This window comes from Nanorana parkeri, unplaced genomic scaffold (assembly GCF_000935625.1).
Source record: "Nanorana parkeri isolate BGI_ZX_2015 unplaced genomic scaffold, ASM93562v1 scaffold507, whole genome shotgun sequence".
Classification (NCBI taxonomy): domain Eukaryota; kingdom Metazoa; phylum Chordata; class Amphibia; order Anura; family Dicroglossidae; genus Nanorana; species Nanorana parkeri.
The window spans coordinates 408,267-433,115 of record NW_017306775.1 but is presented as its reverse complement, the minus strand read 5'-3'; the positions used below and the strand labels follow the sequence as shown (position 1 = coordinate 433,115).

The window sequence follows — 24,849 nt, the reverse complement described above, 5'->3', positions numbered from 1 at the left end:
TCACCATCTACGTCAGACATCCAGAGTCACCTTCTACATCAGACATCCAGGGTCACCAGCTACATCCTGGACTCAGAAAGAAGCACCTAAATCCTGGTGTCTATGCAGTTTTTGGCTCAGAGCTATACACTGAGTGGCCAGATTATTATGACCACCTGACGTTTGTAGGCAAATTAGCTATAATTTTGTGCTAAAGTTGCTAGAGGGCCAGACCATTATAAATAGGGAAGCAGGTTGTTTACAACGACAGTAGAAGTCATTTGTTTCTGAAGATACGGGGAAACAACGCAATTTAACAGCCTTTGAATGTGGGATGATTGTTGGCGCTCGGAGCCATGGAGCGAGTATCAGCAAAACAGCAGAATTCGGTAAATGTTCAAGAGCAGCTGCTGTTAAAGTTTTTAAAGACCGGACTGTCAGCCGAAAATCTGGGTCTGAACGTGCGAATTGTGGCCGTCAGCGACTAGTCAATGTTAGGGCAGAACAGAGAGTGGCAAGACTGGTACAAGACAACAGAAGGGCAACCGTGGAGTGTCAGATTCCTCGCATCACCTTTCAACATCTCGTGGAGTCATCTCGTGGCCCAACGAAGTACTGATGGGGTGGTCATAATAATCTGGCCACTCAGTGTATATCTGCAGTGCAATAATCTAAGGCTCTGGTACCCAACTTAAGGCTCTTTGGAACTTGTTGAGTGGCCGATGGACCCCAACAGTCAGTAGTGAGTGGGTGGTGGGAGCATTGATTTGTAAATGGGTTATATTAGTGATTACTACTAACTGAATGTAATGCATCCTCAGACTTTCACTGTTTCCTGCAGCATGTCCCCAGTCTCTAACCAAACCTGTAATATGTCAATTGTCTCTCTTGTGTGTTTTCAGTCTCGGAAAGTCCTCTCTAGGATTAAATATACTGAACATTATGAGCTGCAGTTGATGCCCAATATTCCTTGTAAGTTGAAAACCAATGATCTAAGACACTGCTGCCTCTGACTTCTGCTCTCAACAGATTTGAGGTTACATTTGGTGATGTCGGTGCTGCTCACTGTTCTCACTGCTGGAGAGGAAACCTTACCGACCTGCAGTGCAAGATTTCCCCTGCTTTCTGCACTTTTTCCCGGTACTTCATGAACATGTCCCCACCAGTCATCAGATCACCAGTGCAGCAAAAGTTCCACCACCACCAAGATGGCCACCATCACATTGAGACACAGGGAAGAACAATCATGGTAATTCAGTAATGGGGAAAATATGTTCTGCAGGGAGCCCCCAGACAATACTGGTGACTGGTCCTTTGCCCTCTGTTTGCTTTTTTTCTTCCACAGTTCAATATCACTGAAAAGTTTCCTACATGTCGGGGATTCCGTTAGTGAGATCTCTGCACTAGATATTTTGGCAGGTAAAATGGTCCATGTATGTATTTCAGCTGTGCGTTTAGGGATGTTGCCAATAGTTCTGCTTTACATTTTGTACTATAATGTTTGCACATTATAAAGAAACCGTTATTTTTCTAGCTGGTGAAGAGATAAATCACCAGACAATTCCTTCCATCTCCCATGAACTATACTGATAAAAATCTCTTTGCTGCGTTCTGAAGTCTACACATCTGCTGTGCCCATTATAATGGACTCCCACCTCCCTTGCTGAATATAAAGCTGGCCATACATCTATAGATTATCTGCAGATTTTCTATGGTCAGATGGAAAAAGTGCAACAGATTCCTCCATCTACGCTAAACTGTGTGTATGGAGGAATCTCCCACTGGGCCAAGCTTCAGTATCTTGGCCCCAATGGCTCTCAAAATACCTGAACAATGCCTGCATCCAATCAGATTGTTCGGGTATTATGAGAGCCAGTGGGGCCGACTAGCAAGATACTGAAGTTTGGCCCAGCGGGAGATTCCTTCATCCACACAGTATAGCGTAGATGGAGGAATCTGTTGCACTTTTTCCATCTGACCATAGGAAATATGCAGAAAATCTGTAGGTGTATGGCCAGCTTTAATGTAATATTATGAAGAATGCACCAGGAGGAACTGGGACACACAAAGGTAGGATGAAACACCCAAGGCTCCTAGGTGGACAGAAACAAACCCAGGAATGATGGCAGAGCTCTCACTGTTCTACCAACCAACACATAGGAAGCCGGGGGCTGATTTGCCCCACCTATAGAGGAATCCCCTGCTGGGCAAAGCTTCAGTATCTTGGCCCCAATGGCTCTCAATACACCTGAACAATGCCGGCATCCAATCAGACTGTTCAGGTATTATGAGAGCCGGCGGGGCCGACTAGCAAGATACTGAAGCTTGGCCCAGCGGGAGATTCCTTCATCCACACAGTATAGCATAGATGGAGGAATCTGTTGCACTTTTTCCATCTGTATGGCCAGCTTTAATTTAATATTATGAAGAATGCACCAGGAGGAATTGGGACACACAAAGGTAGGAAGAAACACCCAAGGCTATTAGGTGGACAGAAACAAACCCAGGAATTATGGCAGAGCTCTCACTGTTCTACCAACCAACACATAGGAAGCCGGGGGCTGATTTGCCCCACCTATGGATAGAACCCATTTTGGTTGGAATGACCCTTTAAATTAACCAAGTTAGTATAGCTAAAATACACGTTATAATAAATATAGCATTCTGGATGCACACATTTTTTAATAAGATACTAGTGAATAGGGAGCGTGGCCTGGCGCGGCTTGCGGTGAGACGTGCGATGCGAGTGCTCCACATGGATCCTGTTTAACATCCTAGCTAGCCTCCTGTTTGTTTTACACCCATTTTTTCTATACGGACTATCCTTTCTACTTCACGGGGCCTCTCCTTACCGATATGTCGCCGCCAAAACGGAACTCTGAAATGGTGAACAAACTCAACAAGTTTCACCGCACTGACAAAGATGGCGGATTTGTGGTGGCCTCCGAGAACAAACGGCCTGATTCGGCGGCAGACACTACCAAGGTACTCGAGGCTATTTCTAACTGCCAAAGTACCCTCACGACCAAGATTGATGAGGTCAAAGATACTAGTGAACACCTCTAAAATATTTGTTTTCATTTTACTCTATAGACTATTTATAAATGGATATAATGTATCTACAAATAGAAAGTTGGATGGCCATCGTACAGAACAGAAAGCTATTAAAGAGTAGCCCTGATATTTGTGAATTGCCGCAGACATCTACTGGAAAAAAGGTATCTGCCAAGAAATAAGGAAAGCGTATATATGAGAGAACGATAGCACAGATACACACTGTATGAATGAGTGTGTTTCCCTACACAGGTCATAACATGAAACAAACCGCTGTCTTGCTGCGGGAGGGTAAACAAAAAAATCCCCGTGATGAAACTGCAGAAAGACCAGAACATCAAGCAATGGGAATAAGGTTACCAAGGGGATAATTTATAGGAAATAATAAAATAATCACGTTAATTGCTTTCTTGGAAGCAGCTGATTGGCAAGGCGATTTTCCAGGAAAGTCTCGCTGCTACCTAAAGCCCAACTCCACTGCCCCCCCCCCCCACCCACCCACTTTAAAAAATACATGTCTATTTCCATATGTTTTCTTCTGTCTAGTCATGTAACACCGAGGTCCATTATTCTCCAGAGGTGGGCAGATCCCAAGTCCTCCACAGAGTGGTGCCACATTGACTGCAGCATGCTCCCGAGAGTCCAGTATGATGGCCGAGCCCTTGATGCCCTGGGCTTAAAGGAAGTGGGTTGAATAATGCTGGGCACCATGCTCAAGATTTTTTTTTTTTATGCACAAGCTTTAAAAAACTGGGCACAAACTAGGACAGTTTGCACTGAGCATATAATAGCAATATGGAGGGATTGCTTTCAGTCAAAGTCAAGTGTCAGAGTGATCAGTCCTGTAAAAGTAAAGCTTGCGCCATCCCCTGCCTGATTGGTCCTTCAGTGTGATGGGTGACCTCACTAACCAACAGGGTGGGTACGACCAAGCTGTACTTTTGAAAGAAAGGACAAGTTATATTTTGAGTCCCATATTAAATACGCTGCCTGGTCAAACACTCTGACATTTAGTTGAACCGCCTTTAGCTTTGATTACGGCATGCATTAGCTGTGGCATCATTTTCATAAGGTTAATTTTTCACCAAGATCTTGTAGTGATGATGGGAGAGTCGGATCACTATGTAAAGTCTTCTCCAGAACATCCCAAAGATTCTCAATGGGGTTAAAGGAGAACTATGGGGATAAGTCTTTTCCCCATATTTCTCCTTAGGGTAACGGGAGGACACAAACTAGCGTCCTCCCATCACCCTAGGCTCAGTATACTGAGACGCCGCAGTATACAGCGAGCAGCTGCTCGCGGTATACTGAGACTCCGCAGCTGAAGCGGATCCCGACAATTGTGCCTGGATCCGCCCAGCTGCGTGACTGACAGCTGGCTCTGCCTATCTAGAGGCAGAGCCAGCTGTACCCGCCCCCTCCCCCGTCCGTTCCGCCAGTCAGCACTGGCAGATCGGAGCGGGGAGGGGGGAATCCAGCCCCTGCCCTGTCACGGCAGAGAGCCGTGACAGGATCGAGAGGTGAGCGAACTCCGGTATGTGTTCGCTCACTTCCCGATCTACTGAGCCGAAATGTGACAGTCTCAGTGTCACAGGTCGGCTAGAACTATGAGGTGAGTGAAAAGTACTCACCTCATAGTTCTCCTTTAAGTGCTACTAAATACCCAGGGGGTATTTCATATACCGCGCAGCTCTGCTGATAGACAGCTCCGTGTGCGCCCTAAAAGAAGGCTAAGGTCCCAATGAGACATCACTGGGTCGATCACCAAGCCCAAGCTTCTTCTGTCCTTGGTAGCAAAAAGGAAGCACAGCTAAAGTGAGTATTCGCTGTTTGGGGAGTGGAAGCGTTAAAGCAGAAGTAAAGCCAGCCAAAAAAACAAATAAAAGGGCCCCCAGAAGCTTTAAGATATAATGTCTTAAGCTGGCCATACACTTATAGATTACCTGCAGATTTTCTATGGTCAGATGGAAAAAGTACAACAGATTCCTCCTTCTACGCTAAACTGTGTGGATGGAGGAATCTCCCACTGGGCAAAGTTTCAGTATCTTGCTAGCCCTTAAAGTTCTTTCCATTGTCCATAAAGCTTGCTAAGTAGGGTCAAAGCTACATATAGACCAAAAAAAAATAATTAACAATTAATTTCTCGATTAATCGTTAATCTTTTCTATTAAAATTTTTTTGATCGCTAATGAAAATACTCACCTCTCCACCGACTTCCGGAATCCCGTTGCAGATCTGGTGACGTCACGGACATCAACGTCACCGGACTCCTCCCCCCTTCCCCAAGTGGCTCCGTCGGCTAACGAAGGGAAGGGGGAGGAGTCCGGTGACGTCGATGTCCGTGACGTCACCGGACTCCTCCCCTTCCCTTCGTTAGCAATGGTACTTTACCGTTGTATCTGTAACAATATGGATGGATAAAATCAACCCTTAAAATCTCTTTCTCTGTTAGGCTCTGTTGGAGACTGTTTGGTTTTTATTACAAGTTAAACAAAGCAACAGTGCATTTTAGGCATGATATATTTAAGGCAGATTGACCATAATATATAAAGTATGCACCTATATACACTATGCGTACAAGCTGTAGAAAAGGCTATTTGTAAATTGATAATTTGCATATGAGCAATACCCCGCGTAAGAGTTTGTTTGATTTTTTTTTTCAGATTGTATAAGAGGTTTGCCCAAGAAACTTTCTGCATGAGCGCCAGCCAAGGCATTGGCCTATACACATACAGCACAGCAATGAAGTAATAAAATGAACTAGGATCACAGTAATTCAGCACGTTATTATTCTGAGTTGCCCCACTCAACAGCGGCCATATTGAGTGGGGCACGTGAGATTAATAACGTGCTGGATTAGTGTGATCCTAGTTCATTTTATTACTTTATTGCTGTGCTGTATGTGTATAGGCCAATGTAGTTGGATCTGTATGTGCGTTATAATTATATCGAAATTAATCGATTAAAAAAAATTTCGATTAATCGAACACGAAAATTTTAATCAGTAACAGCCCCAAAAAAAAAAGCAACGAATCAGCTTCTTCTTAGTGTGCCGTAAACTGCCAGACACCATGCGGATCTCACGGACACGATCGGACTCTGACATGTAGACAAGATACAACTTGGGTGGACATAACATTCTTTAGGCGGTCTGTGCTGTCACTCTGCAAGAGGAGACAAGACACCTGCCGACGTCACTGGTAAACTCAGGGAGACCTCGGCCATAGCACTGCACCACCAGCACGAGAAAACTAACCGAAACGGGAGCAAGCAACAACACATCCCGGTATCCCCTGTGTGATCTTTACAAAGAAAAGAAAATGAACCTCTCATTGTGGCTCTCCTGGGAACTGTGATGACATACCAATATTCAAACAAACTTTCCCAACTCAGGAAAACACGCACCAAAGCTGCTTGAGATTCCAAGGACCTGCAGAAAGAAAGTCACCTGACCGATACTCCCATATAGGCCTACAACTACGCCTTGCGTTTATTTTATTCGTTCGCTCCCTCACACAGCTGTGACTTTCTGTGGAGACTTACAACAGATGAACAATTTGCAACGTAGTCAGCTAAAACTACTTCAAGCAGAGGTAGGGGTGAGGCGCTGGACCAAGATCTTTAACTTATCAGGAAAAGTCAATAGGCTGAGCCTAATGGCTTGAATTTGGCAGCTCTTCACAAAGAGGGGTGGTCCAAATTGGGAAATCCATGAGTGAGGCCCCGGTTACACCAGGGCGCTTCGTCACACGCTTTTTTCCCACGCTGAAACGCGTGCAAATTAAAATCCCATGTATTCCTAATGGGGGCCATTCATGCAAACGCGCTGAATCGGTCGCTGTTTGAAATAGTCCCTGAGCTTCTTTTATAAGAAAAAAGAAAACTTGCCGCACTCCTTACCGGGACTCCCCCAAAAAAAGACGGGTGCTCGAAATGACTGTGGATGGTGCCGCCACACGTAGACAAAAAGAAAGACGTCACCAGCACTCCAACAATGATAATAGCACAGCAATTAGATGCTCATTTATTGACAGATGCTGGCTCTCATTGGCAAGCGCTTTCGGGGCCACACAGGGGTCCCCTTCGTCAGGCTCAGAGATGACACAGGGTCCCCTCCGTTTGAGCCTGACGAAGGGGACCCTGTGTGGCCCCGAAAGTGCTTGCCAATGAGAGACAGCGTCTGTCAATAAATGAGCATCTAATTGCTGTTATTATCATTGTTGGAGTGCTGGTGACGTCTTTCTTTTTAAACTTCTTTTATGGCACTTATCAGTTCATTTTGCTCTATAGACCTTAATGGAAGTGCACTGATCAGCGTGTTTTTGCACTTTTTTACAGCTGAAAATTAGCTGAAAACGCGCCTTAAAAATCTATTACATATGAACATAAAATGCCTGTAAAACTCGCTGAAACACGCATAAAAACGCACGTAAAGCTATTTTTTTCACATCTGAAGAACCTGCCATTTTTACAGGGGTGTGTAGACTTTATATATCCACTGTAGGTGCAACCGAGTCACAGATGAACTTCTAAAATACTCCTCTATTCTACTGTACAGGTGAAGAGTGACAATGCGATCTGCGGAATTTGGTAAGAGAGGGAGGTCTATTAGAGAGACCTGAACAGCAGACTCCTGAGAAAGGAAACTGGATTCAACATACTGGCCACCGTTGAAAAACTAAAATAGAATATGGCTATTTTTGGTATGTGGTGTTAAAGGAGAACTATGGGGTTAAGGCTTTTCCCCATAGTTCTCCTTAGGGTAACGGGAGGACACAAACTAGCGTCCTCCCGTCACCCTAGGCTCAGTATACCGCGAACTGTAGCTCGCGGTATACTGAGACGCTGCAGCTGAAGCGGATCTCGACAGTTGTGCCGGGATCCGCCCAGCTGCGTGACTGACAGCAGGCTCTGCCTATCTAGAGGCAGAGTCAGCTGTACCCGCCCCCTCCCCCGTCCGTTCCACCAGTCAGCGCTGGCGGATCGGAGCGGGGAGGGGGGAATCCAGCCCCTCCCCTGTCACGGCAGAGAGCCGTGACAGGATCGTGAAGCGAGTGAACGCCGGTATGTGTTTGCTCACCTCCCGATCTACTGAGCCGACCTGGGACAGTCTCATTGTCACAGGTCGGCTAGAACTATGAGGTGAGTGAAAAGCACTCACCTCATAGTTCTCCTTTAACTTTTAGCATATGACTTTCTGAAAAAGAAATAGAAACAAAATAATAAGTCATGACACACGAGTGACTGGTCTCCAAGGCATTTATAGTGACTCATGTGGTATTTGCGTCAATGAGTGAAATCCACCAAGACGGGTGTTACTAGAACAAATGTCCCACATAGGAGACAGGTTGATGGCAGTGCTGGGGGCCAGGGATCGGTACAGCTCTGTGATTCACCTAAAATCCAACCACCGGCAGATATCAGCTGACTCTGACAGCTCAATGGTCTTATGGGAAGGACGAGCCCCAATCCCAGGCAAAAAGATTTCACCTTACTGTAGTCTGATCAGGTAAAGAATCAGCACATTCAGGGGGGAAAGGGGTCAAACTGCTGCAGGTATGATGCTTAGACACCTGGAGATATATATTCGTGCACCAGCCTCCCTGACCCGCGTGTCATAACCTAATCTCAAGGGATCTAGGATCAAAGGGCCGCACCATCAAACAGCCCAGATACAATTCAATTTTAATGTAGGGTCCGGCAGAAGATCAAAATAGGAAGCTAACACATTTCGGTGGTTCAAACTTGTCCCCCATCATCAGGGCTTAAGGATAAGAAACAAAGTATTTGGATATAATTGAGGGTATGATTATATTTTGACCAGTATAGCATCACACACAGGACATGTCAGCTGCCAAACCAATGAGTATGGACCTGGAAACAAGTTGGCTTTCACTTCTGACCTTCTACTTGACCCTGCATTGAAAGGAAATTCTATCAGGACTATTAACTTGTGGTGTGGTGCTTCAATCTCAGATCCGTTGTTTTGCATGAATTAAAAATGAAGGAACCTGGGGGACTCCTATGGTGTGTGGACGGTGCTAGGTAACCGGACCTATCGCCTTTCCCAAACAGCCACATCTCAGGCAGTCCTTACAAACTAATCGCCAACACTTCCTGGCAATACTGAAGCTTTCCTGCCTGCACTTTCCTGCAACATGCACATACCTACTGGCCAGTGAGGTTGTCCATCATGGTGATGGACCAATATGAATCTGTGGGGGGGACTTAGCAGCAAGCTTGAACAGTTTCAGAACATGCCAGAGCTTTGCCTGTCAGAACAAAGTGGCATTAGGCCACTACAGGAAGGCTGAGGAGGCTGATGCAGGTATATGCACCTCTTGGTGCCTGCAATTTATACTGGCAGTAAGCAGTGACGGCAAATTCAGGGGATGCAGCAACATGGAGTCAGCCCCATGATTATCCTGTTAATAACAGGTATGTAATGGCCCCAGCAGACACAAGCTGACATTGCCTAAAGTGACATTAAACTCTCAGATTTGTTAACATAAACCAATACTGTAATGTGCGCCTTACTGTACTCCATGGTTGTTTCCCTTCTCTTTGCTGCTCTTCCTTTTAAAGCCTCATGTCTTCTCATGCTGGGCAGAACTTCCCTTTGCAGCTCAGGGCCTCTTCCTGTAGTGCTGGCCCAGGTTACAAGCCCATACAAGTTCTCCCCCAGCACGAGAAGAGAGACGGATTTAAAAGGAAGAGCAGCAAAGAGAAGGGAAACAACCATGGATTACAGTAAGGCGCACATTACAGTATTGTTTTATGTTAAAAAATCTGAGGGTTTAATGTCACTTTAATTCTGAGACCTTAAAGTGAACCTTGCACTCCATGCAATGTCTACTCCCTTAGTGTTCCCCCCTCCCGTTTGCTGAAAAACACTGCATTGACCTAAAAAACACCTGTAGGGGGAAAAAAATTAAAACACTCAGCCTTTCCCCCTACTTCCAAAGTGCAGGGGTTGTTGTCATCCTCCTGCCGATGAGAGTACTGTCAAAACTGTTCATAAGGGGGGCTGAATGGGCACAAAATCCCACAGACACACTCTAAAATCTCGTGGAAAGCCTTCCCAGAAGAAGGGAGACTGTATGACAAGCCCATAAAGGGGTGATGGACAGGCTCCACAAACGTTTGGCCATATAGTGTATATAAGTGGGATGAGCAGCATGATCTGATCTATCCGATGTACCGCTTCCTAGTGGCTGCCATCGGGATTCTACAGTCCAGTATGAATTGTGAGCACTCACCAGCACAGTGTAGATATGTAGGCAGCGATATACCGGGGAGAAGTCTACCAGGTCCTTTGTGCCCGGTGCCTGAAAACCATAAAGGACAAAAATTACAGATGAATAACAAGTAATACCAAAGTCAGGACTATAAAATGTATATGACACAAACCAAACTGAGCTGAGAGGAGATTTCAGATTAGTCACATACCAAAGAGTCCTTTGTAATTAGTCTATCATTATGATAACAATGGTAAAGCCATCTAAAGTTGTCCCTTGGCATGAGCCAGTCTAAAACAATAAGTCTCACACATAGGAATGGAACGGGGCCGGCACAATGATTACCAACCACTGCTTTGCAGTAAATCTGCCTATTATTATTCAGGATTTATATAGCGCCAACAGTTTGCGCAGCGCTTTACAATATAAGGAAGACATTACAGTCACAATAAAATTCAAGACAAGATGGTAAGGAGGGCCCTGCCCCTGAGGGCTTACAATCTAAAAGGGAGGGGCCAGTGATACATGAGGAGGGAGCTGTGTGGGGATGAATTGTATGAGAATGTGATGGTTGAGTGGTTAGGTTGAGGTGGGATAGGCTTCCCTGAAGAGATGAGTCTTTAGGGAACGCCTAAAGGCAGTCAAGGTGGGAGATAGACGGAGAGGTTGGGGTAAAGAGTTCCATAGGATGGGAGATAGAAGGGAGACTGTATGACAAGCCCATAAAGGGGTGATGGACAGGCTCCACAAACGTTTGGCCATATAGTGTATATAAGTGGGATGAGCAGCATGATCTGATCTATCCGATGTACCGCTTCCTAGTGGCTGCCATCGGGATTCTACAGTCCAGTATGAATTGTGAGCACTCACCAGCACAGTGTAGATATGTAGGCAGCGATATACCGGGGAGAAGTCTACCAGGTCCTTTGTGCCCGGTGCCTGAAAACCATAAAGGACAAAAATTACAGATGAATAACAAGTAATACCAAAGTCAGGACTATAAAATGTATATGACACAAACCAAACTGAGCTGAGAGGAGATTTCAGATTAGTCACATACCAAAGAGTCCTTTGTAATTAGTCTATCATTATGATAACAATGGTAAAGCCATCTAAAGTTGTCCCTTGGCATGAGCCAGTCTAAAACAATAAGTCTCACACATAGGAATGGAACGGGGCCGGCACAATGATTACCAACCACTGCTTTGCAGTAAATCTGCCTATTATTATTCAGGATTTATATAGCGCCAACAGTTTGCGCAGCGCTTTACAATATAAGGAAGACATTACAGTCACAATAAAATTCAAGACAAGATGGTAAGGAGGGCCCTGCCCCTGAGGGCTTACAATCTAAAAGGGAGGGGCCAGTGATACATGAGGAGGGAGCTGTGTGGGGATGAATTGTATGAGAATGTGATGGTTGAGTGGTTAGGTTGAGGTGGGATAGGCTTCCCTGAAGAGATGAGTCTTTAGGGAACGCCTAAAGGCAGTCAAGGTGGGAGATAGACGGAGAGGTTGGGGTAAAGAGTTCCATAGGATGGGAGAGGCTCTAGTGAAGTCCTGGAAGCGAGCATGGGAGGAGTTGAAAGTCATTGTTAATATTTTGCCTACGTCTCACTCGGCACCCTTAACCACCTCCCGTCCGCCGAACATAGGAAAAGGGCCAGACGGGAGCCTTGTAGACGTGAGTGGGCGTCTTAAAACGTCCTTTGTGCCCGCGCATGTTCGTGTGCGCCGCCTGTCAAAATTTGAAACAGCCAGCGATGGCTGTTTACATCCAATCGGTCCATCGTCTGTAGAGACGCCCGATTGCTTGTACCGTATATACTCGAGTATAAGCCGAGATTTTCAGCCCATTTTTTTGGCTGAAAAGTGCCCCCCCTCGGCTTATATTCGGGACGGCTTATACTCGAGTATACACAGTATGTTGTGCTGTGCATCCTGGCTTTCTATGCCAGGACTGTGTCTCTATGCAGGAAGAACAGAGGGAGCTCAGTGCACAATCTCCTTCTGATCTCCCCTACAGTGTTGCGAGTTCGTAAGTGATGTTTATCACATCACTTCCGCATTCAGCTGTCATTCCCCGACTACAGAAGCCGGAGAGAATCTGGTGAAGCAGAAAGTACTGCAGCGCTGAATACTGAAAAATGGCCTGGACAAGAAGGGGATGTAAACACCTGGTCTTCAAGTGGTTAAAGAAGAACTATGGGCAAAAATAACCCGGTCCCTGCAGCCTCACTCTCTCCCCCGCATCACGTCCAATATTGGGTATAGGATGTGACGATGCCGAGGGACATTACATTACTGGAGCAGAGGGGATGCAGGGCTACAGAAACAAGTGTAGCAGCCAGTCAGCTCTGAGGATCAGCTGAGTTTATCTTTATTATTTTACACCATACACGAAAATGAGCACTTAACCCTTCCAATGTGGAAGCAGTCCCACTGCAAGGGTTAAGATCATTTCTGCCCAGACTGTATCAAAAGCCAATATGTATTCATTTTGGATTGGCTAGGGCAAGGTTAAAGCCTCTATCAGCTTTTTATTTTCCATTAGTTTCCCATTGGGAAGATTTCCCCAACTTTCCATCCAGTAGACACAACTGCAGCAACTGTCCCATGGGAATATTTCCCATTTATTCCTGTTCGGGTGACAACTCAAAGCTGAAGATAATCTGCTTATATTCGGCCTTCCCTGGTTGAAGGTAGTGCAATCACTTTAGGGAACAGATAATCAGTCCGAAGTCACATAAATCAATGTCTGTAGAAGCCATACATGGCTAGATTATATCTCATTCCATCAGAATCAGCCCTGACTGACCTTTCCTGTGGGCACACATCAAGGTTTATACACAAGAATAATATGGTGTTACCTCTTCTTCCTCATCTTCATCCTCCACATCCAGGATCCCGGAGTCCTGTTCTGACATGGGGCTGGTGCCGTTCACCTCTGGGCTGGGGCACAGGTCTCTCTTATACCTCTTCCCCAGGCCTCCTCTGGACTGCCCGGACAGCATGTTGTCCATACTTCTCTGTTGCTGAGCCTAGGGAAAGGCAGACATGAGTTATGGGACACGGCGATGCGGCAGGTCTCACTCTCACATCATAATATAACACGACTTTGTCTTAGAGTAGAACTGAAGCCAGTCTTTCTTCTGGCCTGTGAAGCTTATTTATAGCTAAAGTCAGCACTACCATCTAGAGTATGACCATATGGGATCTACCACTCAGGGTATGACCATATGGGATCTACCACTCAGGGTATGACCATATGGGATCTACCACTCAGGGTATGACCATATGGGATCTACCACTCATTGTGGAACAAAGAAAGAAGTTTGATCCACCTGGCTGTGCTCTATAAGGACTAGGTGTGCAATGAGGAAAGTGCCTAAAGCAGAATGTATGTAGTACATATTAAAAAAAAAGTAAATATGTTTCGGGGACTCAAAGGGCCCCCCTTCGTCAGGGCCCGGTACTGTTTAACAAAGTGTGTACTGATAACATTGGCGGGTGTCTTAGGTGTAATTAGCAAGATTGCTCCAAATGCCGGTAAAGCCTTTTGCTATACAACTGAACTGTGTAAATATCAAAACTGCATGGGCAGAAATACAATTCCTTAGGCAGGCAACACAGTTCCCTTGTAAGTATTTAGCCGTTCACCTGGAGTTCAGCTTTAAATGTTCACACAAAGAGATCTAAAGAGCTTTGCTACTAGAAACTTTCTTTAAACATTTTGAAACCATTTGACTGGAGTTCCAACTTAAATCAGCCCAATTGGCCTGGACAAGAAGGGGATGTAAACACCTGGTCTTCAAGTGGTTAAAGAAGAACTATGGGCAAAAATAACCCGGTCCCTGCAGCCTCACTCTCTCCCCCGCATCACGTCCAATATTGGGTATAGGATGTGACGATGCCGAGGGACATTACATTACTGGAGCAGAGGGGATGCAGGGCTACAGAAACAAGTGTAGCAGCCAGTCAGCTCTGAGGATCAGCTGAGTTTATCTTTATTATTTTACACCATACACGAAAATGAGCACTTAACCCTTCCAATGTGGAAGCAGTCCCACTGCAAGGGTTAAGATCATTTCTGCCCAGACTGTATCAAAAGCCAATATGTATTCATTTTGGATTGGCTAGGGCAAGGTTAAAGCCTCTATCAGCTTTTTATTTTCCATTAGTTTCCCATTGGGAAGATTTCCCCAACTTTCCATCCAGTAGACACAACTGCAGCAACTGTCCCATGGGAATATTTCCCATTTATTCCTGTTCGGGTGACAACTCAAAGCTGAAGATAATCTGCTTATATTCGGCCTTCCCTGGTTGAAGGTAGTGCAATCACTTTAGGGAACAGATAATCAGTCCGAAGTCACATAAATCAATGTCTGTAGAAGCCATACATGGCTAGATTATATCTCATTCCATCAGAATCAGCCCTGACTGACCTTTCCTGTGGGCACACATCAAGGTTTATACACAAGAATAATATGGTGTTACCTCTTCTTCCTCATCTTCATCCTCCACATCCAGGATCCCGGAGTCCTGTTCTGACATGGGGCTGGTGCCGTTCACCTCTGGGCTGGGGCACAGGTCTCTCTTATACCTCTTCCCCAGGCCTCCTCTGGACTGCCCGGACAGCATGTTGTCCATACTTCTCTGTTGCTGAGCCTAGGGAAAGGCAGACATGAGTTATGGGACACGGCGATGCGGCAGGTCTCACTCTCACATCATAATATAACACGACTTTGTCTTAGAGTAGAACTGAAGCCAGTCTTTCTTCTGGCCTGTGAAGCTTATTTATAGCTAAAGTCAGCACTACCATCTAGAGTATGACCATATGGGATCTACCACTCAGGGTATGACCATATGGGATCTACCACTCAGGGTATGACCATATGGGATCTACCACTCAGGGTATGACCATATGGGATCTACCACTCAGGGTATGACCATATGGGATCTACCACTCATTGTGGAACAAAGAAAGAAGTTTGATCCACCTGGCTGTGCTCTATAAGGACTAGGTGTGCAATGAGGAAAGTGCCTAAAGCAGAATGTATGTAGTACATATTAAAAAAAAAGTAAATATGTTTCGGGGACTCAAAGGGCCCCCCTTCGTCAGGGCCCGGTACTGTTTAACAAAGTGTGTACTGATAACATTGGCGGGTGTCTTAGGTGTAATTAGCAAGATTGCTCCAAATGCCGGTAAAGCCTTTTGCTATACAACTGAACTGTGTAAATATCAAAACTGCATGGGCAGAAATACAATTCCTTAGGCAGGCAACACAGTTCCCTTGTAAGTATTTAGCCGTTCACCTGGAGTTCAGCTTTAAATGTTCACACAAAGAGATCTAAAGAGCTTTGCTACTAGAAACTTTCTTTAAACATTTTGAAACCATTTGACTGGAGTTCCAACTTAAATCAGCCCAAATATGTCTGTGAAGACTTAGCCCTGGAATGACCCGCTACAGGAGACGGGCTCTAAGTTACACTAAATAAATTCTGCCTTTTTCCAAGCTATAGCTGGGCCTGTAGCTGAGGCCAGGCAGGTGTACTATCCAGAGACCTCTGAGGACAAGGCAAATGGGGAAAGGGGGGGATCTGTCTGGATGGCGCTTGTCAAGTGCCGTACCCCCCCCCCTCCCACAGGCAAATGCCAAGAAACCTTTTAACCTGCACAAAGGGCAAACGTGCTGTGTGAAGCTCATGACAGGTCGCGTAAAAAGAGCTCAGGCTGAGAACAATTACTGCAGAAATGGTCCAGACTGCAGGCCTGCAGCCCTCCATGGGGAGAGAGAGAGCGAGATCAAAGCTCGCAGAAATGCTCAGCCAAATGCCGTAGACAGACACGGCCTGGAATGGCTCCCTTGTGGACTTGCCATGAAAGCTAGAGGAACAGCAAGAAAATACTAAAATTCCTACGAGCACCAGATCTACCCGTAAACCAGAACAATGCCACGTTATTCATAGGGAAGCTATGGCTTGTGTATACATATTGTTTCATTGATAGAGGTAGGGAGACTCTTACCACTGCAAAAAAAGATTAAAGTCATAAAAAATGGAACTGGGTAAAAAAAAAAAAAATGTTTATATTACAATAAAAGGTGAATGTCGCAATAATAAGTCACAGCTTGTAATCAATCAACATACATCCATTTGTATTTAGAGGAAGTGTGCAGTCTTTATTATATGTAAAGTTAGATATTTTATCATAGTTATCGGTTTCTGTTGATGTCCAGGCAGATATAAAAGACACAAACTGACACAGTAATATCCAAAGATGCCAGCGCCAGAACTCCACCAAAATGTGATCTTTACGGCTAGTTCACACCAAGCGCGTTCCAGGAGCAGAGCAGTTACAGACCGGATCAAAACTGCGTCCAATGTATTCCAAAACTGCGTCCAATGTATTCCAATGGTATTTTGGGCTCTAGTCCACACTGCAGTGTTCAGTTCCAGAGCAGGTGAAAAAACTGCAGCAAGCCCCTGTGCAGAAACTCATGCGGATCTGGTCTCCATTTGGGGTGAACAAGCCCTTAGTCTAGAATCCTCTTCATTCATCTTCATGAAACTGATTATATGTTTCTGCCTAAACAGCCTTCGAAAAAAACGTGAAAAAAAACAAGCTGAAAAACGAGCATACAAAAAACGCTCAGGTGTGAACCCAGCCTTAGTCTTAGCCATGACTAAGGCTGAAACGTGTAAAGGTGCCCATACACCTTACGACCATCGCAAGACTTTTGTCTGGCGATGGTCGTAAGCTAATTAAAAGCTCGTACGATCTGCCTATCTTGGACAGGCAGATCGTACTTGTGATCATCGCAAGACCGCCTCGAGGGGCGAGTTTGCGATGACCGCAATGCTGAACGGGCAGTGTGCGCACCGGCCCGTTCTGCAGTTGTCGAACAAGCGGGCTAGAAACACGCCGACAATCGCACGATTCTCGGCGGGTTTTCGAGCATGCTGGTTCGACAAAAGACGTGCGACCGTACAGTAGAAACGGTCGCACGCCTGCCATACACCTTGCGGTTATCGTACGATCATCGCAAGGTGTATGGGCACCTTTAGAGATTTTGCGGTTTCGGATGAGATGATTCTATAATAAAGATCATATGTTTTGGGGGAGTTTGTGCTGTTGTTATCCGGGTGTAGAGGATTTAACTTGCACCTAATGACTGGGGATCAGGTTGGATGAGAGGTACAGCAGTTTTATGTTGATATACAAATTAACACAGCCCTGTATATATATATTTATTTATTTTTTAAGCTAGAAGTAAACAGCTTGGCAATATTTTTGTTTTTGCCCTCATGTGCAAGTATGCACAGCATTCTTTCATATTTACCAGACTGGAGTTTGCAGCACGCATGTTGTGACTGCTGCGTTACACCTCCAGTTTTGGTGAATGATTTACTGCTGCCTTGTGAATAGCTTTGTGCTGTAAATACACCTAAACAGCAGGAGCTTAAATTACACACATCATGGAATGCTGATCTCTTCTCCGTTCTTACTGCAAGTAGCTGCTGTGCCAGTCCCGGGCCCGCAGGGGGGACAGTGGAGCCATGGATAGCCTATCTGCAGCAATCGGGCTGCTATAGAGCGGGCTGAACGCTTGTATGTCACAGCCGGTAACGGCTGTTAAAATAATTTTGCGGATTCCCTCTAGGGCGCTTGAGCAGAAAGAAAAAAATCACGTAAATGTGCGTCCGCCGGTGTATTTACAACAGGAAGATGGCAAGGGGTTAATCAGGCAGCATAGGGGCACACCCCTGCTCCCTCTTTACTGCACTCACTGTATTTCCAGCCTGCAGGAGCTGCCATATAGCAAGCACGCAGTACTGGACTTTCTTATCACACTCAATGCACCTTGTAGTAATTGTTTCTTGGAGAAATAAATATGGAATACAAAAATGGAAAAATAAACATCAAATAGGTTACAAAAATTCAAGCTTTAAAAGAAATAAATGGATGATAAATCAAATCAGTGATACTACGCATGAAGCACTGAGCGTAGCACATGGTCAGAAAGCCCAATATATTTGCACTATGCTAAGATGACCAAAGAAGAGGCCACAAAAATGTCCACAGATAATGGAACCTCTCATCTCCTATGGTATGGCGACCTGCAAACCTGACACCAACTACAGGGATGAGGCTATAGGTCAACCACCAAAACTAGACACATCCATATGTCACTTGGCCTGGGATTCAGGGCTGGACTACTATTAGCAGTGGCGTAACAATCACCATAGCGACCCAGGCGGTCGCAATGGGGCCCGGGGCAGAGTGGGGCCCGGCCAGATGCCGTGCGGGCCGCCTGGGTCGCTATGGGATGCTCTGCTGCTGGCTTTCACTGGCGTCCGAAGACGAACACGCCTCTGTTCAGATCATCTGTGCAGCGGCGTGTTCGTCTCCACAGTCAATGAGAGCCAGCAGCAGCGGGGGCTCTCTGTGCTGGTATTGAGGAGGGCGGGGGCTCTCTGTGCTGGTATTGATGGGGAGGAGGCGGCCTCGGTGACGAAGGAGGCGGGCCCGGCGGCGGAGGAGGTAAGGAGTGCGACCAGCCAACCTGAGGGTGATCCCGCAGAGCCCACCATAGAGAGTCTATGGTGGGCTCTGCAGGGTCACCCTCAGGTGGGATCTCCAGTGGGCTCTGCAAGGGGTATAAGTAGAAATCACGGGGCCCCACACAAAATTTTGCAATGGGGCCCTGTGATTTCTAGTTACGCCCCTGACTATTAGGCTTATTGGTTGTAGGCAATGAAAAGTATTAGAGAACAATTTTAAGCTAGACAAAATTAGAGAAACAAAAAACACATTATTGGATGACAATAGGCTTTTGTTTTCTCGGCATCTGCTGCCAGCCTTGCTGTCGGGAGAGCACTGCATCTCACATACAGAGTCCTTCCAAAACTGAAGGTAAAGCACGCACTCATAGACTCTTTTTGCTTTTCCTGTACATCTTTAGAGGTTCACCCCAAGAGCGCAGCAACCACACAGATTGTCGAGAATCGACGTTCTCCTGTTCTAATTAGGGATGCACCGATACTAGTATCTGTACCGATACTGGGCCCCGATACTAAAGGCTGATACCTGCCCTTTAGATTTTTAAACAGGAGTGGCTGCCTATGGTCCCCTGCTTCTTGGGGACTTCAGACAGCCTGCTGGGGACCTTGTGGCGACTGTCTTTTACAGGAGCTGCTCCGGCCCGACATCTCCTCTTTCTCCTTCCTGCAGAGACCGGCACAGCCCTGGACCCACCTGTACAGCCTAGTGAGACATGGTGCAGTGCCCTGGTGACACACTGGACAGAGCCCTGGTGACACCCACATGCAACCCTGGTGACACTATGCACAGCCTTGGTGAGACCCTGCACATCCTACTGAGACCGCGCCCAGCCTTGGTGAGACCCTGCACATCCTACCGAGACCCCGCCCAGCCCTGGTCAGACCCTGCACAGCCTCCTGAGATGCCGCACAGCCATGGTGAGCAACACAGAGTATGTAGTTTCCTTTTATTCTGCAATGATGGCATTTGTAGTCCTCTATTGGAGATACTATTCTGCATTGCTGTATAATGAATTGCTAGGATTTGTAGTCCTCTATAGCTGGTGGTATTCTGCACTGCTCTATAATGCATTGCTGGGATTTATAGTCCCTTTACAGCTTGGAGTCAGTGGCAGAACTTCCAGGGTCACAGAGGTGACAGCTGTGACCGGGCCCTGGTGCTCTACCACTGCACTAACAGCATTACAAGGTGAGATAATGAAAGCCGGGTGATGTAAAGAGCACAGTGAAGATCACTAGGAGGAGATCCAAGCGGAAGCACTACCAAGGGCCTCTGAAAGCAAAACTCCAGCTATGTCTTGACACACTGATGTGGAATTTATCAAAACTGGGGCAGTTGCCAAGGGCAGCCAATCAGCTTCTCTCTCTAGTTTGTTCAGTTAGGATGTGGCAATGAAAAAGAGAAGCTGATTGGTTGCCGTGCACAGCTGCTCCACATTTTTACATTCCTGCACTCAATGTATCTATTGCTATATATGCTCCAAGATGGAGGCTCCCATAGATTGGAGTTAGGACCATACCACACAAGGAGCCATGACGAGGCAGTGTGCCTTCCACAAATTTTGCTAAAGTTGTACAACCAAAACCTCTGTTTTTAAGGAAAAGATGTAAGACAGAGTAATTTGTTTTTTGCAGACTACCTGGTGAGTGTGCTGGGACATTTTTGTCTTTGTACTAGAGAAAGCCCTTCCAATTGCACCTTGCTTTGAAAGCTAGTTATCAATTGATTTGTGCAGTTGCCATATTTGCTATGTCTGGATGCTTGTCTGCTTCCTGTTATACCCCTCAATGAGCAGGCGGTGTCACTGGCTGGTCAGCTGATTGCCCCCGGCCCAATTTTAGAACAATACATTGGAATTAGGCACCTACAACTACAGCAATGGATGGGCTGCAAGAGTAAGTGCCTTCAACTAATTGAAACTGTTCCAACAAGTTTTACCAAAGAGACTTTAACTTTTTTGGAGGGCTACCCTCTACACTGAAATTGGCACGTACCCAGTACTGTCAGAACACAACTTCATACTGCGACAGTGTCAGGCAGATTGGGAGATGACGGCTGGAATGTCTCTCTCCTCCACAGGTATTGACAGTCACACTGCGCGATGACAGAGGTGGTCACTATTGTGTGCAAATAGTCTGACTGCATGGCTCTTCATCATCCTGACATCTTACAACAAGCCCAATGCTCCCTTGTTAGCAGAAAAATAAACCCAGGCTGACCCCAGCAGAGAGAAGGAATTACTGCAAGCAGAACAGCCGGCTGATGCATGTACGAGGTGTAAACCCAACCACGAACAGCGGCACACCAAACAGCCTAATACACCAGAGGATGGATGAACCCCGGCTTCGCGGCTCAAATACCCGCTTCTCTTCCCTGTACTGCTGCTACTTTTTAATCTGCATCGACAAATGTTCCATTGTTTACAGATGTTTATTTAGCTTTAATGATTATAACCTACAAGCAGAGCTGGCCAACGTAATGCCCGGCAATAAAATGCAAACCAGATACTCAGACACCAGCAGTAAACGAAAGTCCGTTCTTCGTCTGCTCTATGGTGATCTCGATCGTCGCCGCTGCTCGGTTTTAATACGAGTGATCTCGTTAGATCACTCGTATTAAACGAGCAGTGGCTCCTACTACTCGCCCGGCGCCCGAAACTGCTTGTCTCGGGCGTCGGGATTCGTTCCATAAGACGCAGGCACATTTTCCCCCTCCTTTTGGGGGGAAAAAAGTGCGTCTTATGGAGCGAAAAATACGGTACCTATCCAATGGTTCTGCTGGATCAACCGGTATTTACAGTCATGGCCAAAAATATCGGCACGCCGGCATTTCTGTCAGATAATGCACCACTTACCGCCAGGAAGGTTAAAGAAAAAAAACACAGTCCCTACAGTCACACATGGTGGGGGGTCACTGATGTTTTGGGGTTGCTTTGCTGCTTCGGGCACTGGATGTCTTAACTGTGTGCATGGCATTATGAAATCTGAAGACTACCAAAGAATTCTGGGGTGCATTGACGGGCCCAGTGTCAGAAAGTTGGGTCTCCGTCAGAGGTCATGGGTCTTACAGCAGGACAATGACCCAAAGCACACGTCAAAAAACACCCAGAAATTGTTTCAGACAAAGCGCTGGAGTGTACTGGACTGGCCAGCAATGAGTCCAGATCTGAACCCCATAGAGCTCCTGTGGAGAGATCTCAGTACAGCAGTTGGGAAAAGGAACCTTCCAATCTGAGAGACCCGGAGCAGTTGGGGAAAGAAGAGTGCTCCAAAATTCCTATAGAGAGGTGTAAGAAACTCATTGATGGTTACAGGAAGCCATTGATTTCAGTTATTTTTTACTGGGGGCTGTGCTACCAAATATTAATTGAGGGTGCCAATAATTTTGTCCAGTCCATTTTTGGAGTATTGCGTGGAATGTATCAGATTTGGCTTTTTTTCTCAACTTTTTTGTGTCATTAGAATACAAACAAAAAGAAATATACAGGGGTACGGGTACTCCTAGAATGAGATCCTAATAGGTTGGACTTGATGGACTAATGTCTTTATTCAACCTCAAATACTATGTAACTATGTAACATCAGAATGCCGAAACATTTGTCATTGCAGCAATTTTCTGCGCGAAGTGGTGCATTATCTGACAGAAATGCAGGGGTGCCAATATTTTTGGCCATGACTGTATAAAATGTTCCAGGGGTTACTTAGACAAAACACAGAGCTCATTATTGCTGGTATGGGCAGTCTACATTACAATACAAAACCTTGTTTCTGACTTTAATCTGTAATTAAATACATACACTGGAGCAGCTATATAATGCGGCTCTGCTTCCTGCTTTATAGTGCTACATAGTGGTTGTGCTTTACTGTACCCTGCCTCAAAGTATGGCTGTCAGTCTACTAAAACAATACTCTGTGTGGCCAAATAATCTTTATCGCAAGCAGTCATTTAACAGAACTGCCTCATATATAAAGCTGTGTATTAAAGCTCAACTCCAGGTTGGGCCCCCCACCACCTTTTACTAAAGCCGGGTATACACGCTTCGGGTTTCGGCCCAGCCGAAATTCGATGTGTGGGTGCCACGGTCAGCTCCTTTCCGACCACCATCCCTCCATTAGCTGATGGAAGAAGTTGGCCGGACAGAGCTAGCAGCCAATACAAAGGAAACAGGAGATTCCTCGATCAACGTTCGTAATGGAGGGAATCTGTTCTATCCTCTTCGTTTAGCCAACAGGTTGATTGAAGACAATAGAAGGGTAAATACCCGACTTTACCTTCTATCCTGGGGGCTTCAGTCTGGTAACACGATGATATCACAGGTTTTTTCCTGAAGGTTGGGAGAGACCTGAATGCTGAAGAGAAAGGAGCCACATAATGACATGGTGCAGCTCTTTGCAGCATTCTCCTGTGAGTCCAGGCTGGTGTGATTATGCTCCTCCAGGGAGTGGCAAGAGCTTCAGAGGATCAAACCCCCTGATCTAGCTTATTGTTGAACCTGGACGCCAGGACATTTCTATCAGGCATGCCCCACCTATGACAAAAGTTGGAAACACCTTGCTCTGAGCTCCCAGATGTTTATCGGGAGTGGCGACCAATGACCAGGTTGGCATCTATCTTGAGCACCTTGCAAGACATTGGAAGTAAGGTCTTTCCTGATTCTAGCGCCAGACTGGATATTTACCATGCCAAGGCAAGCTTTGCCTTGATGGACAAATGGATGGGGGGATTTAGCCAAAAGATCCACTGTATGTGGTCCGACAAAAGGCTCATCCTAGAGATATGGTGAAGTGTATTTGCCACTCTACCGGTTTGAGAACTTCAGGATCTCCTTAGAGTAGGGTCCCGGGGGGTAAATGAGAGAAGCTGTATCTGATGCGCTGCAGCTTCTAATACATATCATGAGAAGGTCGCAGTGTGCAATGGTATAAGAATAAAGAAGTTTCAGTAATGGAGAGGAGCCGATACAACCAGGGCCGGATTTACTCTCTCTGCTGCCCCAATGCCAGGTTCCTCAGTGCGCCCCCCTGTATGCAGGCTGCATACAAGTGATCTCGGCGACATCCCCCAGATCCCTTGTACAAAACATGTGGTGGCTTCCCCGCTGTACATATAGCCCTGCTTGCCCAAAGCTGGGCTAAATGTAGAAAACAACTACTCGCCTGGCGCCAGGAACTGCATGTCCTGGGCGTCGGGAGATAGGTATTTCACACCCCTGCTGCCACTCTACTCCCTGCTGCCCCAAGGCCGGGCCTCGGTTGGCGTTGTGGGAAATCTGGCCCTGGATACAACTGTGCAAGACTGCAGGTAAGGCCGGGGTTAAGGTTTAATTTTTTTTTTTTAAAAGGTCTTGCTAAAATTTCACAGAATGCATTAATAGGCCCAAAGTCTCAGCTTTCCCCTCCCTTCCTCCGCAGACATCTAAATGATGCTGAAGGGACACAAGTGACAGGTATATACAACTAAAGAAAATATGAAAGGCTGTCTGTAATCACAGCATATGCCACAAATAGAGTGTGATATGCAGAAGGGAAGCACAATAAAAATAAATACCTTTCCCTGTTGGTCTCCATAACACCTACTGATTGGACTCTCTTATAGCGAGCAGGCAGACAGGGAAAACCAAACCCTCTCATTATGCTGATAAATGATTGTAGGTGTTACATTTCCTTCACCCCCTCCACCACCCAGGGGAAATGTAAAGAAGTAAACTAGGGGCCCCTCTGAACTTTCACTTTATTTTACCCAGAAGGCCATGCAGCTGTCAGCAGCCCCACAGACAGCACCAGGTATAATCAGGGACTGATCAGTCTTCCTTAAATTGGTAATCTGTTGCTTGGAAGCTTAAACAGCTCTTTATGGATACAAATGGCTTGGCCTGTAACCTCGGTTCATGGCACTCATTTGTCTACCGCTCTCATTAGCTGTCTCCAACTGCATGGCCCTATCCAATGCTGGTCATGCAGCGCCCCCTACTGGACAGAGTTCTAACAGCACAGTGATAGAAGCCATGCCTCA

General features: G+C 46.1%; 1 protein-coding gene across 5 annotated transcripts in view; it reads right to left on the bottom strand.

Annotated features, from left to right (window-relative positions):
• The window catches only part of EXOC6B (exocyst complex component 6B), a 262,345-nt gene that overhangs the window by 146,717 nt on the left and 90,779 nt on the right, over positions 1 to 24,849 (bottom strand). For all 5 annotated transcript variants that reach the window (XM_018561201.1, XM_018561202.1, XM_018561200.1 and 2 more), the window contains exons 7-8: positions 14,769 to 14,939; positions 11,142 to 11,210 (exon numbers count right to left, since the gene is read on the bottom strand). In XM_018561201.1, the coding sequence (XP_018416703.1) occupies positions 11,142 to 11,210; positions 14,769 to 14,939 (240 nt within the window). The remainder of the gene's footprint in view (positions 1 to 11,141; positions 11,211 to 14,768; positions 14,940 to 24,849) is intronic.